General features: G+C 53.6%; 1 protein-coding gene across 1 annotated transcript; it reads left to right on the forward strand.

Annotated features, from left to right (window-relative positions):
- The first annotated feature begins 4,970 nt into the window (after positions 1 to 4,970).
- On the forward strand, positions 4,971 to 10,964 carry IRGC (immunity related GTPase cinema). The gene is given in 7 exon segments (XM_007198546.2): positions 4,971 to 5,016; positions 5,940 to 6,057; positions 8,876 to 9,011; positions 9,013 to 9,384; positions 9,387 to 9,525; positions 10,314 to 10,582; positions 10,584 to 10,964. Coding segments are annotated over 7 exon segments (1,461 nt in total).
- The last annotated feature ends 1,644 nt before the right edge of the window (positions 10,965 to 12,608 follow it).

Here is a 12,608-nt window from a genome sequence, read left to right on the forward strand (position 1 = left end):
ATGATTATACAAACTGGATTTGTCATACTACTTTAAATTCTGCTTTGCATAATTATTTTTAAACTTTATATCTGTTGCCTGTCAAACCTCTGCAGAAACAATGCACCAATAGAACAATGTTGGCTCAGTGCTTTGCAGTGAATTTTAATGCTTATAAGCTTAGGTATGATCTTTTAGAGTGAGAATGCCTGAGAGTCACCCCTTCTACCTTCCTTGTTACTCAAATGTGGCCTCAAATGGTTTCTGATCAATATGCACTTTCCCTCTGATGTTGGACATGACACCCAGGAAAAGTCCTTCCTGGTACAAAAATTATTCTAATAAGGAACAAATGACCGAACTTTGATCAGCTGTGCTTTCAGAGAAAGATCTTGATCAAAAGGAGGAAATGTGAAAATGTGTTAAGGAAACCTAACTCAAAATTGGAGTCAAGAAGCTGTGAAGAGGGATTCCCTGGTGGCGCAGTGGTTGAGAGTCTGCCTGCCAATGCAAGGGACATGGGTTCGAGCCCTAGTCTGGGAAGATCCCACATGCCGTGGAGCAACTAAGCCCGTGCACCACAACTACTGAGCCTGCACTCTAGAGCTCACGAGCCACAACTACTGAGCCCACGTGCCACAACTACTGAAGCCCATGTGCCTAGAGCCCATGCTCCGCAACAAGAGAAACCACCGCAACGAGAAGCCCGTGCACCGCAACGAAGAGTAGCCCCTGCTTGCTGCGATGAGAGAAAGCCTGTGAGCAGCAATGAAGACCCAACGCAGCCAAAAATAAATAAATAAATTTATGAAAAATTAATAATTTTTTTAAAAAAAGTATTGCAGTAAAATATCATTTATCTTGATAACTGAGTTTTTTGGCACCCCCTTAAATTTTGCACCCAATGCCAGCTTATTGACCCTAGTCCTGACTAGTTCTGACCAAACTGTGTCACTGAGTGCAGAAGGATCCCCCAACTCATTTCTGGCCCCCTCTTGACATCCCCCCAAAAGCCTTGGAGTCCCCCACAGGTAAAAGGTATATAAATCCTCACCACCTAGCATGAGATCTGGACCCTGATCACCTCTCAGACCTCATCTCCTAGAACTCCCTCCCTTGTCACTCTGCTCCAGCCACACCAGCCACAATGATTCTCCCCAGACACACCACGCTCACTTCTGCCTCAGGACCTTTGCATGTCCATGCCCTCTGCCTGGAATGCTCTTCCTCCTAATGTCCACATGGCTTGTTTCTTTACTTTATTAAGATAGAAGAATGTTACCTTTTTAGATGGGACTTCCCAGACCACTCTATCAAAAATAGCACACTCCCTCTCCCAAATCATTTGGCTATTTAGTGGCGTAAAACAATGATTTAATATTTCTCACAAGTCTGAGGGTTGGCTGGGCTCAGCTGGATGGTTCTTTTACTTCCACATGGTATCGGCTAGGGTCACTCCTGTGGGTCACTCCTGTGCATTCAGCTGGAGCTCCGCTGGGGCTGGAATGTCCTAGGTGGCTTCAGGCTCATCTCCATGTGGTCTCTGTTTCTCCATGGGGTCTCTACAGCAGGGTAGCAGGACCTCTATATGGTAGCTCAGGGCTCTGAGAAGGAGAAAGGAGAAGCTTCCCTCTTAAAGCCTGGGCCTAGAAATCCCAGAATGTCATTTCTGCTACATTCTGTTGATCAAAGCAAGTCATAAGGCCGGCTCAGATCCTGGAAAGGACAGAGACTCCCCCTCTTGATGGGAAGAGTGGCATGTGTCTAAGGAGATGGGAGAAATTGTTGGCAGCCATAGTTACAGGTTATCTACCAACCCTCCACCCCATCCCGTACCCTTGCTATCTTGTTCTTATTTTTTCTTATCACTATCGGACACTACCTTATTTTATTTTATTTTTTTTAAATTTTTTATTTATTTTTATTTATTCATTTTTGGCTGTGTTGGGTCTTTGTTGCTGCACACGGGTTTTCTCTAGTTGCGGTGAGCGGGGGCTGCTCTTTGTTTGCTTCTCATTCCGGTGGCTTCTCCTGTTGCGGAGCATGGGCTCTAGGCATGCGGGCTCCAGTAGCTGTGGCTCATGGGCTCTAGAACGCAGGCTCAGTAGTTGTGGCGCATGGGCTTAGTTGCTCCGTGGCATGTGGGATCTTCCCGGACCAGGGCTCGAACCCATGTCCCCTGCATTGGCAGGTGGATTCTTAACCACTGTGCCACCAGGGAAGTCCCTACCTTATTTTTGTTTATTACCTATATCTTTCCAAAAATATAAGGTCCATGAGGGCAAAGGCCATCTGTGTCTTGTCCACCAGTGTGTCAGTGCCCAGAACTGTGTCCAGATCCAGAAGGTGGCCAATACGTATTTGAATGAATGAATGAATGAATCCCTGGGGACAAGCTTCAGGTTTCCCCAGGATGATGGCAAATGGCAGGAAGGTGAAGGTCATAATGTGTAGATATTTCTAAGGCGGTGTTTTAGGATTTTTCAGAGACACACGGAGAAAGGACAAAGAGGAAAGGAGGATGAGAAGTGGGAAGGAGAAATGGGAGGAGGAAGAGGAGGCAGAGGACCAGGAGCTTCAGGAAGGAAGGACCTGGGACCATCTAAGTCCTGGCTGTATCTCCAGCCTTGACCAGCACGGGGCCTGGCACACAGCAGGTGTTCAGAAAACGTGTGCTGAGTGAGTAACTTTCTCCAAAAACCCTTCACTGACTTGGCATCTCAACACATTGCTGGGTCAGGCATCCCCTGGCTCTCGCAGCCCTCTGGGCCACTCCATCCCCACCTCACCCACTGTGGGTTGTCACGGTCAGGGGGCGGGTCTGTGTCCCCCACGGGACTCTGAGTCCGGTGGGGACAGGACTGGGGCTGTCTTGGCCACTGCTGGGTCCCGAACATCAACCAATGGGCCTTGGCCCATAGTAAACATATATTGCGCAAACTTCCTCCCTGCGGGGAATACCGTCTGCGTCACTGCTGTGTTCCCAGACTGGCAGACGCAGCATGAACACTCAGGAAACACCTTCAGCGATTCTAAGATGCACCCCTTTCATTCCCCCCTGCATTTTAGTAATTCTGAAATCAGGAAGAGTCACAGTTTACAGCCAGGCAGCCATTGTGATGTAGCTGGCACTGCCTGGGTGTGATCATGGAGCTGCCTTTTCTTTCTTTTTTTTTTTTTTGATGGGTAGCAGTTTTTAGCAATAAAGTTGTTTTGTTCATTTTTGTTTGTTTTTTAAAAAAATTTTAATTGAAGTATAGTTGATTTACAATGTTGCATTAATTTCTGCTGTACAGCAAAGTGGCTCAGTTATACATATATACATATATTCTTTTTTTTTCAGGTGGGAGAACAGAATTCTAGAGCAGGTTAAATGAGTTACTCCATCTGACGGGCTTCACACACACCTGGCGCATCATAAATGCCAGTAAGTGAACACTCAGCCTTAGCGCGTGAGCAAGTCAGCGCACCCACCAGCCCGGGAGGTGTGTAGGAGCAGGGATGAGTGTGAGTCACATCTCTGGACCAGCACAGGGACTGGTCAGGTCTAAAGAAATGTTTGTGGAATGGCCAAATAACTGAGTGAATTACTGGGCAAATGAGAGCTCCCTCTCAGCTTAGGGTCTTTGCATAGGTTGGTTCCTTAGCCTGGATGCAACTCCCTAGCAGGCGATCTGACTCACTCCTACTCATCCTTCAGATCTCAGCTCAGATGCCTCTTCCTCCAGGAAGCCCTCCTTGAATCCTGAGCTGGGTCAGGTGGCCCCTTGGTACGCCCACAGTCCTCTGGGGTCCCCCATCCCAGTCTGGCCCCGTCTGGGCCATCACTGTCTGGGGATGGATCTGACTCCGCCACTGAACTATGAGTCCTGTGGGGACAGAGCCCGGGGCTGTCTTGGTCACTGCTGCGTTCCCAGCACCTAGCCCAGGACGGGGCCTGGAGAGGGGCTGAATGTTTGATGAATGAAGAGAGAAGAGGAGACTTGGCAGACAGGCATGGGTTCAGCCTCTCTCTGGCTGGCGCTCTCAGGAGCTGGGAGAAGTGCCCCTGGCAGCGTGCCAGCCTGCATTAGATGCATTCGTGCAGGTGCCCGGCAGCCGTCTTGGCCCACAGTCACCCTGGGCTGCTACCATCCCCCTTTCCTCCAACCTGGAGCCTCCAAGGGCCAAGCCTAGCCTGATGTACTTCTGGGGCCCCAGATCATGGCTGGTCACATGGATTAGGAGCTGGAGCAGAATGAATGGATGTGGTGGGTTTCAGGAGATGCCATCTGTATATATTGTCTGCGTGTGTAATTGTGTCTCTTCTGGTCTGCAAGTCTGTGTGTGCCTGAATGTGTGTTGCTTGCGTGGCCGTTATATCTGTACGTTTGCCTGCGTTTGGCTTTTCTGTAATGTCTCTGTATTTGAGGGTCTGTGTCTTTCCTTTCCCTTTCGGGCCAGGGTTGCGTGGCTGTGGATTCTGGGGAGGAACCTTAGTCTGTGTGTTTGCTGTCTGGGAATTTCCGAGAATATTTTTTCATCTCTTGGTCTCTGTGTTTGTGTGGTGGAGTGGTGGCCCCGTGAGCAGCTGGGGGGGTGGGGTCCCGGGCCCACCATGGGACCCCACCTGCTGACATCACCCTCACGTTATTGTACCAGGGCTGGCTGACCAATAAGCTGCGGTTTGCCATTATCATGGGTCCTAGCGACAGGCCCTGACCTTGTGCTAACGGGGGCGGGGGGGGGGGGAGGCCCCACCAGCGGGGAGGGTGAGAGGGGAGAGAGAACCTGCAGGGCAGGTGAGTCCCCCAGGGGCAGGGCTCTCCAGCTGGGCCCCGTCCAATCCCAGTCCCAGCTCCCTCAACCCTAAGCCCACCCCAGTGGCCACTGGCCTGTCCGCCCCTTGCATTGGGACCTGTCCCAGGATCCCCCTCTCCTGTGCCCAGGCCATGCCCTGGGATGGGTTAAGGGGACAGGACACAGGACAGACTGGGTATAGCCTGGGGGAAATGCCCCCACCTGGGCTGGGGGATCACACCTGGCGGGAACAGTGGAGTAAGGACGGTCTCCTGTAGGAGGTTGGGTGCGGCTGGGGACAGGGGCAGCCGAGGAGAGAAGGGGGAGGCAAAGACGAGTGGTCGAAAGGAGAGCAGCTCTTCAGAGGGACCTGGGTTTGAGTGCCGGCTGTGCCTCTGAGCGGGGACAGCCCTTGTCTAGTCTGAGCCTCAGTCCGTCTCCATCCGATGGGGACGGTGACCCCTGACCTGAGCGTCTCTCCCAGGGTTCTCTGAAGAGTCTTAGCCAGTGAGGAAGTGTATTTTAGAGGCGACGGACAAGAAGAGCGTGTGACTGGGAAGAGGGAGGCCAGGGAAGCTCCAAGGTGAGGAGGATGGGATCACAGGAGAGACCATCACGACGGGCTCTGGGAGGTGGGAGGGGACTTGGCCTAGCAAGGCCTGCCAAACAGGGCTGGGTGTTTAACGAGACGCCCAGTGTCGGGGGGCGCCACCCCCCATGCCCGGCTGCACCCAAGAATGTCTTCAAAGATGGCCTAGAGAAAGACGGATGATGGGGCTCACGATGGTCACAGCAGCCCTGTGAGGTGGGCAAGGTTATCTTCCAGGGTGCAGATGCTGCAGGTGAGGCTCAGAGAGGGCAGGGACGTCACACAGCTCAGAATATTAATAATGATCAGACAGTGACGACGATGCTGATAACGCAGACCACCTGCTCTGGGTCGGGCACTGTTTTATTTTATTATTAGTTTTGGCCACACCTCAGGGCTTTTGGAATCTTAGTTCCCCCACCAGGGATCGAACCCTGGCCCCCTGCAGTGGACGCTCATAGTCCTAACCACTGGACCACTAGGGAATTCCCAGGGCACTATTTTAAGTGCTTTATATGTATGAACTCATTTCATTTTCAACAGGCCTAGGAGGTGGTTTGCTATTATGGTCGTTATGATCCTCACGCGTAAGATGAGGAACGTGAGGCAGAGCTAAGGAACTTGCCCAGCAAGTGGTTAAACAACTTGGTCAGCAACTGGGTTAAACAGAGGAGGGGGAGACGGGACATCCTGGGCCAGCCCTGCTGCCTGTGAGTGATGGTGGGGGTGGGTGGCAGGGAGAGGGGAGGCCAGGTGGCCACGGGGAACCGTGGGGAACGTGGGGAACCAGAATAAGAGCGGAGGCGGTGAGAGGGCAGGTGGGCAATTCTGTGAGCATGCAAGGAGAGGAGAGGCAGGGGCGCGACCGGCCACCTAGAACGAGTCTCGTTTCAGAAAGATGGTGAGTGGGTCCGCGTGTGGATGTGTGTGGCGGTGAGCTTGCTGGTGTATCTGTGATTGGGAGGAACCTTGGTAAGTCTCTGTGATTTGGATGCTGTGGTCTAAGATCGTGAATAGTTGGCTGAGACTGGGGTTCCGGGTCTGTGTGTGCGTGGCTGAGTGGCTGGGCGCAGATGTTGGGGATGGTGCTGAAAGGCCACGGCTCTGACAGTGAGGGCGCCTGTTGGGATTTCTGCGCGAGGCTTCGAACGACGGAGGGTGTGTAACACACTGAGTGACGGTATTGGCCTGGCCCAGGAGACCCTGGGAACCCAGCTGGTTGGCACACCCTCTGGCTCTGTGCTTGGCTCTTTGGCTGGATGCAGAAGTGAGTCTGACACGCTTATCTGCTCAAGCCAAAACTCACATGCCAAGTCAAGGGTCATGCATGTTTAAAAACGAACCACCAGACTGGGGGGCTTGGACAGGACAGGGCTTGCCCCAAGAGCATCTGTGGGCTTGGATGAGGGTCAGGGAAAGGTGGGATTTAGGTGCAGAGAAGGGCGAGTTTCCAGGAATTCAGAAGGCAGCTCTGGTGCTGTGAAGGTGGCCTCACTAATACTCCCTGAGGGTGTTCCAGGACCTGGTGATGGTTCTAGCCTCATCTGGGGGCCTCAAATTACCCCTGACTCCGGGAAACAGACTAAGAGGGTCCACTTTTACCTGGAGGATTAAAGGCGGTGCCAATTTTCTTTGCTGAAGAGCTCTGTGCTTTGCAAAAGATTCCCCTCTTCCCAGAAGGCCTCCCATTGGCTCTGCAAGGACTACTTGGGGTTCATGTGGACCTTTCGGCACCAAAGGAGGTGCGAGGGACCATGGTAGGGATATCCCAGACCCCCTAGATGCACAAGAAAGAAGGTCCCTTCCAAATCCATTCTCAAAAACACAGCCCACATCCCTATACCTGTGGACCCTCAGACATCATCCTAAGCACAGGACTCACCGACCCCAAGTGGCTGGGATGGAAAGGTCAGGCGTGCTCTCACCACACTGGGCCTAAGGTTAAGAGAGACAGCCTGGGTGATTTCTGTCTCCTGCTTCCAACTGGTGGCCTCGTCCTGTCCCTTCTGCCGCCATCTTTCCCTTTCCCACCTCCCATCTCAACCCCCAGCCCCTGTTCCAGCTGAGGCCTCCCCCTCCCCACCTAGGTCCTGCCCCAGCCCCTCACCTTGTCTCCCAGGCCCCAGTCTCATGCACCGTAAGGCCACGGAGGGCTCGTTTTAAAATTATTTTTATTATTTATTTATTTATTGGCCACGCCACATGGCTTGCAGGATCTCAGTTCCCCAACCAGGGATCGAACCCAGGCCCTCAGCAGTGAAAGCGCGGAGTCCTAACCACGGGACCGTCAGGGTATTCCCAGGAGGGCTCTTTCTAATGTCCACCTCAGACCCCTCCCTTCCCTGCTCAGAACCCTTCCATGGCTACCCACAGATAAAGATCAAGCTCAGCCCGATGTTCCAAGCCTTTCCCAAGCTGGCCTCTTCCCGAACCTCGCCAGCAGTAAGACCCTGAGTCTTCCTAAAACAGCAGAGCTCGGAGGGCTCTGAGGAGTCATCTCTCCACTCCACAGGTGAGGAAACTGACACCACCACCACCCCCCCCAGACGGGAAAATAAAGGCTTCAGAGGGGATACGGCTTGCCCCGTGTCACCCCGCAAGTCCCTGGCACGGCTGGGATTAGATGCAGTCACGCAATCCCAGGATTTAAACGCGGCTGCCCTGTCCATCATGCCGGTGAGGCCTCAGATGCCTAGAGGCAGGACGGGGCTTGCCTAGGTGCGCCCTGTGGTTCCCAAGCACATGCATGTACTCAGGAGCCAGGCAGCGAGGATGAGTAATGTTTCCACAAAAGCACTAGACCCGTCTCTTCTGCTAGTGCTGGAAAGGCAGCACCCAAAGAGGTCTTGGCACATAGTGGGGGCTTAGCTGTGCAAAGATTTGGGGGGGTTTGTATGGCAAAAGGATCAGAGGGAGCTGGCCCATATCCTGGTTCTGGTGCAGGCTGTAAGACATTTAGCAAGTGACCTTTATCTCCCTGAGCCTCAGTTTTTTGCTCTGTAGAATGGGCACTTGATGAAATCATGTATATGGTTAGAACAGTGGCTGGCCCAGAGTAAACATCAGATAAACCTGATCTATGATTACCAGCAATGATGAAGATTCCAGCTCTTAATCACTGCCCTTTATGGATGATTCCAGTGCCTGGTGCATGGTAAATGCCACCCCCCCCCCAAATGTAAGACTTTGAATTCCAGGACCAAAAGACCTCAGCCCCATTCCCAGTATCCCCAGCAATTAGCTGGAGGCCTTGGGCAAGTGATCTATCGTCTCAATGCCAAATGTGGATAGGAAGGGAGGGAGTCTCCTTTTCTGGCTGTTTTGAGGATTTGATGAGATACTCCAGGAGGAGAAGCTGGTGGTGATGAATAAATGTGAACTTAAATAAAGCACTTAGCACCAGGCCTGGCATCTTGTAACACTCTCAGTGCTATTACTGGTGATGCCGCAAATACTTCAGGCAAGCTGAGGGATGTAGAGAAGACAGGGCAACTCAGTGAAAATACTCCCTTACCTGTCCTGTCCAAGGTCATCAAGTCCTGAAGATGGAGAGCTGGGGGTCAGGCAGCCCATGGCAAGTGAAGTCTTCCAATCATGCCTCAGCCAGTCCAAGATACTGGAGCTCTCGAAAGACACCAGGGCTCTGAAGGAGGCCTTTGAGGCGGGGGGACCTGCCAGCAGTAGCCGCCAAGTTACAATCTACGCTTCATCCTCTGGAGAACGTCGGGCTGGACATTGGTGTTACCGGGGGAACGGGCTCAGGCAAGTCAACCTTTGTCAACACCATCCGGGGGCTGGGGGGCGAGGACCCCACCTCGGCCTGCACGGGCGTGGTGAAAATGACTGTGGACCCCACGCCATACCCGCACCCCAAGTACCCCAACATCGTCATCTGGGACCTGCCGGGCATAGGCACACACGCCTTCCGGGCTGACAAATACCTCCAGCGGGTGCTGCTGGGCCGGTACGACTTCTTCCTCATCATTACGTTGGAGAGCTTCGCTGCCGACCACGCCCAGCTGGCCCTTGAGATCCGGGGCGGCGGGGCAAGCGCTTCTACTGCATCCACTCCAAGGTGGGTGTGGACATCGCCGCCTTGTGCAGCTACCGCCCCAGCCCCTTCTCGGAGGAGAGGGTGCTCATCCCGATCCGGGACGACTGTGTGCAGAGGCTGGAGGGTGAGGGGCGGGCTCTGGAGGGCTGGATTCTCTTTTTTTTTGGCCCAGCGTCTTGCGGGATCTTAATTCCCCAACCAGGGATTGAACCCGGGCCCTCGGCAGTGAAAGCACAGAGTCCTAACTGCAGGACTGCCAGGAAATTCCTATCTATTTCCTTATTTATTTTTTTAATTTTTAGTTTTTATTTATTTTTGGGGGGGCTGGATTCTTGAGGGCTTGCCTCCCCCTTCCCCTGCATCTTCCCACCGAGGCCCACAGTGGGGTGAGGGGTCGCCCAGGGTCACACGGCCCCCATGGTGAAATGCTGCTTACGGCTGCCACTTCAGTCACCTGTGATGGAGACCAGTCACTTGCATTAAGGAAAAAAAAAGGGTAGGTACTGGCTTATGTATTGGCCAAGTTAGAACAGTGCAAATGCTATCTGCCTATGCCATGCGGATGCTGGCAACGCGCCGTGGCCGGCAGCTAATGTTTCTTGAGGGCTCACCAGAGGCCACACACCACTTTCACCAGCTCAGTTCACCACCATGCCATCCCTAGAAGGTAGGTTACAATCATCCCTTGGTTTTACAGATAAGTACAGGAGAGCCCAGAGAGGTCTGGTAACTAGCCTGATGCCACACAGGGCGTAGGGAGCGAGGCTGGGATCTGAACTCAGGCAGCCTAGCTCCAGGGCTGACGGTCTTAAGCCACATGCTGTGTAGACCCAGCTTGCACCCGGGCAGCTCTCAGGACAGCCGGGTCTGCTCGGCGCGGAAACCCACCGAAAGCGCTTTTGTCTCCTGCAGCGGAGGGCCTCAAGGACCCCAAGGTCTTCCTGCTGTCCATGTTTGAGTCAGGCAAGTACGCCTTCCGCCTGCTGGAGGAGTCGATGGTGAGGGGCCTAGAGAGCCACAAGCGGCATGCGTTCCTGGTGGCCCTGCCCAACGTCTCCAAGCCCATGCTGGAGCGGAAGGCGGCCTCGCTACGGCAGCACATCTGGCTGGTGGCCATGGTGGCCTGCGGGGCCAACCCGAGTCCCGTGCCGGGCGTGCCGGAAGTGGCCTGAGACCTGTACACACACGCTCACCCGCTCCCTGGAGGGCTACCGCCGCAGCTTCAGCTTGGACAAGAGCTCCCTCGTCAGGCTGGCGGAGCAGACGGGCCGGCCCCTGCACAAGGTCCTGGAGGCGCTACAGGGCCCGAAGACCGAGATCACCGAGGCGCTGGTGGCGGAACTGCTGGGCCAGGCCTCCGGGGATGCCTCGGCGTTCAGCCAGGAGCCCCTCAGCGTGCCCGTCCTGGGCTCCCTGGCCGCCTGCGGCCTCCCCTTTGCCACTGTTTACCGGATACTCCACACCTCCCTGGACGTGGACATCTAGAGCGTGCTGGTTGAGGCCTCCCTCGACAACCCCGAACACAAGCTCCCAGATAAATCCAGTCAAGGATCCCAGCCCTGAGCCTGGGCCAGCTGGAGGTGGCAGTGAGGGGCTGGGAGCAGGCAGGCTCCACCTGTGCCCAGGCTGGGTGGCACTGGGGCACGGGAAGGAAGAAACTCAGCGGCAACTCTCCTGGACTGCGCCCGTGTGTTCTCGTGCTTCTGTGCCCTGGGTCTCACGTGCTCGCTGCCGTTGCCCCCACCTTCCCTACTCTGGTGAACCCACACACCAACCAGCACTCCCCTGGGAAGCAGGGGGAGGAAACGGGACATGGGAGTGCTAAGTTCTGATAAGGCAGAGAAGAGCCAGCTGTCAGGCTGGAGAGAGCGACCAGAAAGGTGTCTGCACAGATTGGGACATGGTGGCAAAGGATGCAGAAGCATTTCCGTAAGAGGGCAGTGAACAGCTCTCAAGGGCCTGGGGGGTCACGAAGGGAGGTTCCTGCCTAGGAAGCAGGCAGGAAGGGAGGTCTCAGCCAGTGGTGGCAGGGCCAGAGCCTGCCCTGGGCCTCGTACCTCCCAGACCTGGGGTCTGCAGACTCCCCACTACTGGCCAGACCTTCTCTGGCCTGCTTTCTTCACTGACCCTCTCTCTACCCTCTTCAGTGAGGTAGGCCCTCACTCTACCCTCTTCAGCTGTGCTTTTTTTCTCAAAAGACCCCAGGATTCCCATGACCTGGACACCAGGACTGTATACATGGTATGCCAGAGGGCAGGGGGAAGGCAGGGAGACCAAAGTGGCCTGGGGGGTGGTGGGCAGAGCCGATCAGCTGGTCGGACTGGAACCAGGCTGGAGTGGCACGATTGGAGGGTCAGGACTAGTCTGGGATTCGGGTACGGTGAACAGACCGATCTGGAAACATACTTTGGGAAACCCTAAACTAGGATGATGTACCATATTTAACTGAGCAGGTGAGGATAGGTACTACAGTGAACTGTATGGTGTATTTAATTGAGGGTAGGTTCTGGAGGAAAGGGAGGGACCATTTCTCAGCAAGAGCAGTTGAGGTTTAGAGAGGAAGGGAGCCACCGTGTGTAAGGGTAACATCACGTGCAAGGATAACATGAGTATCTGAACAAGGGTAGAACCTATTTTGACTAAGGGGAAGTACGGTTGGCCCTCTGTATCCCAGGGTTCCACATCCGTGGATTCAACCAACCTTGGATTGAAAATATTTGAAAAAAAAAAATTCCAGAAAGTTCCAAAAAGTAAAACTTGACTTTTCCAAGTGCTGGCAACTATTTACATACCATTTACATTGTATTTACAACTATTTACATAGCACTGACTGGTGGATTAGGTTTTTTAACTAGTCTAGAAGATGACTTACAGTAGATGGAAGGATGTGCGTATGTTACATGCAAATACTATGCTGTTTAATATATGGGACTTGAGCATCCAAGGATTTCGGTATCTATGGGGAGTCCTGGAACCAACCCCTTGTGAACACCGAGTGACAGTATACTATACTGACTAATTGTATTTAACTAGGGACGTGTTCTATTTTTTAACGAATTGAGTTAGGCATTGCATTTAACTAGGCATTTCACCAAAGTGAAGGCACCGTCTTCAAGTGAGCAGAAAACGAGGGCCCTGTACCTTCCTCTCCATGACACACAGAGATGGGAGGCTTGATATCACCCCAGGAAATAGAATACCCCTTTC

The sequence above is a fragment of the Balaenoptera acutorostrata genome, chromosome 19 (genome assembly GCF_949987535.1).
Source record: "Balaenoptera acutorostrata chromosome 19, mBalAcu1.1, whole genome shotgun sequence".
NCBI lineage: Eukaryota > Metazoa > Chordata > Mammalia > Artiodactyla > Balaenopteridae > Balaenoptera > Balaenoptera acutorostrata.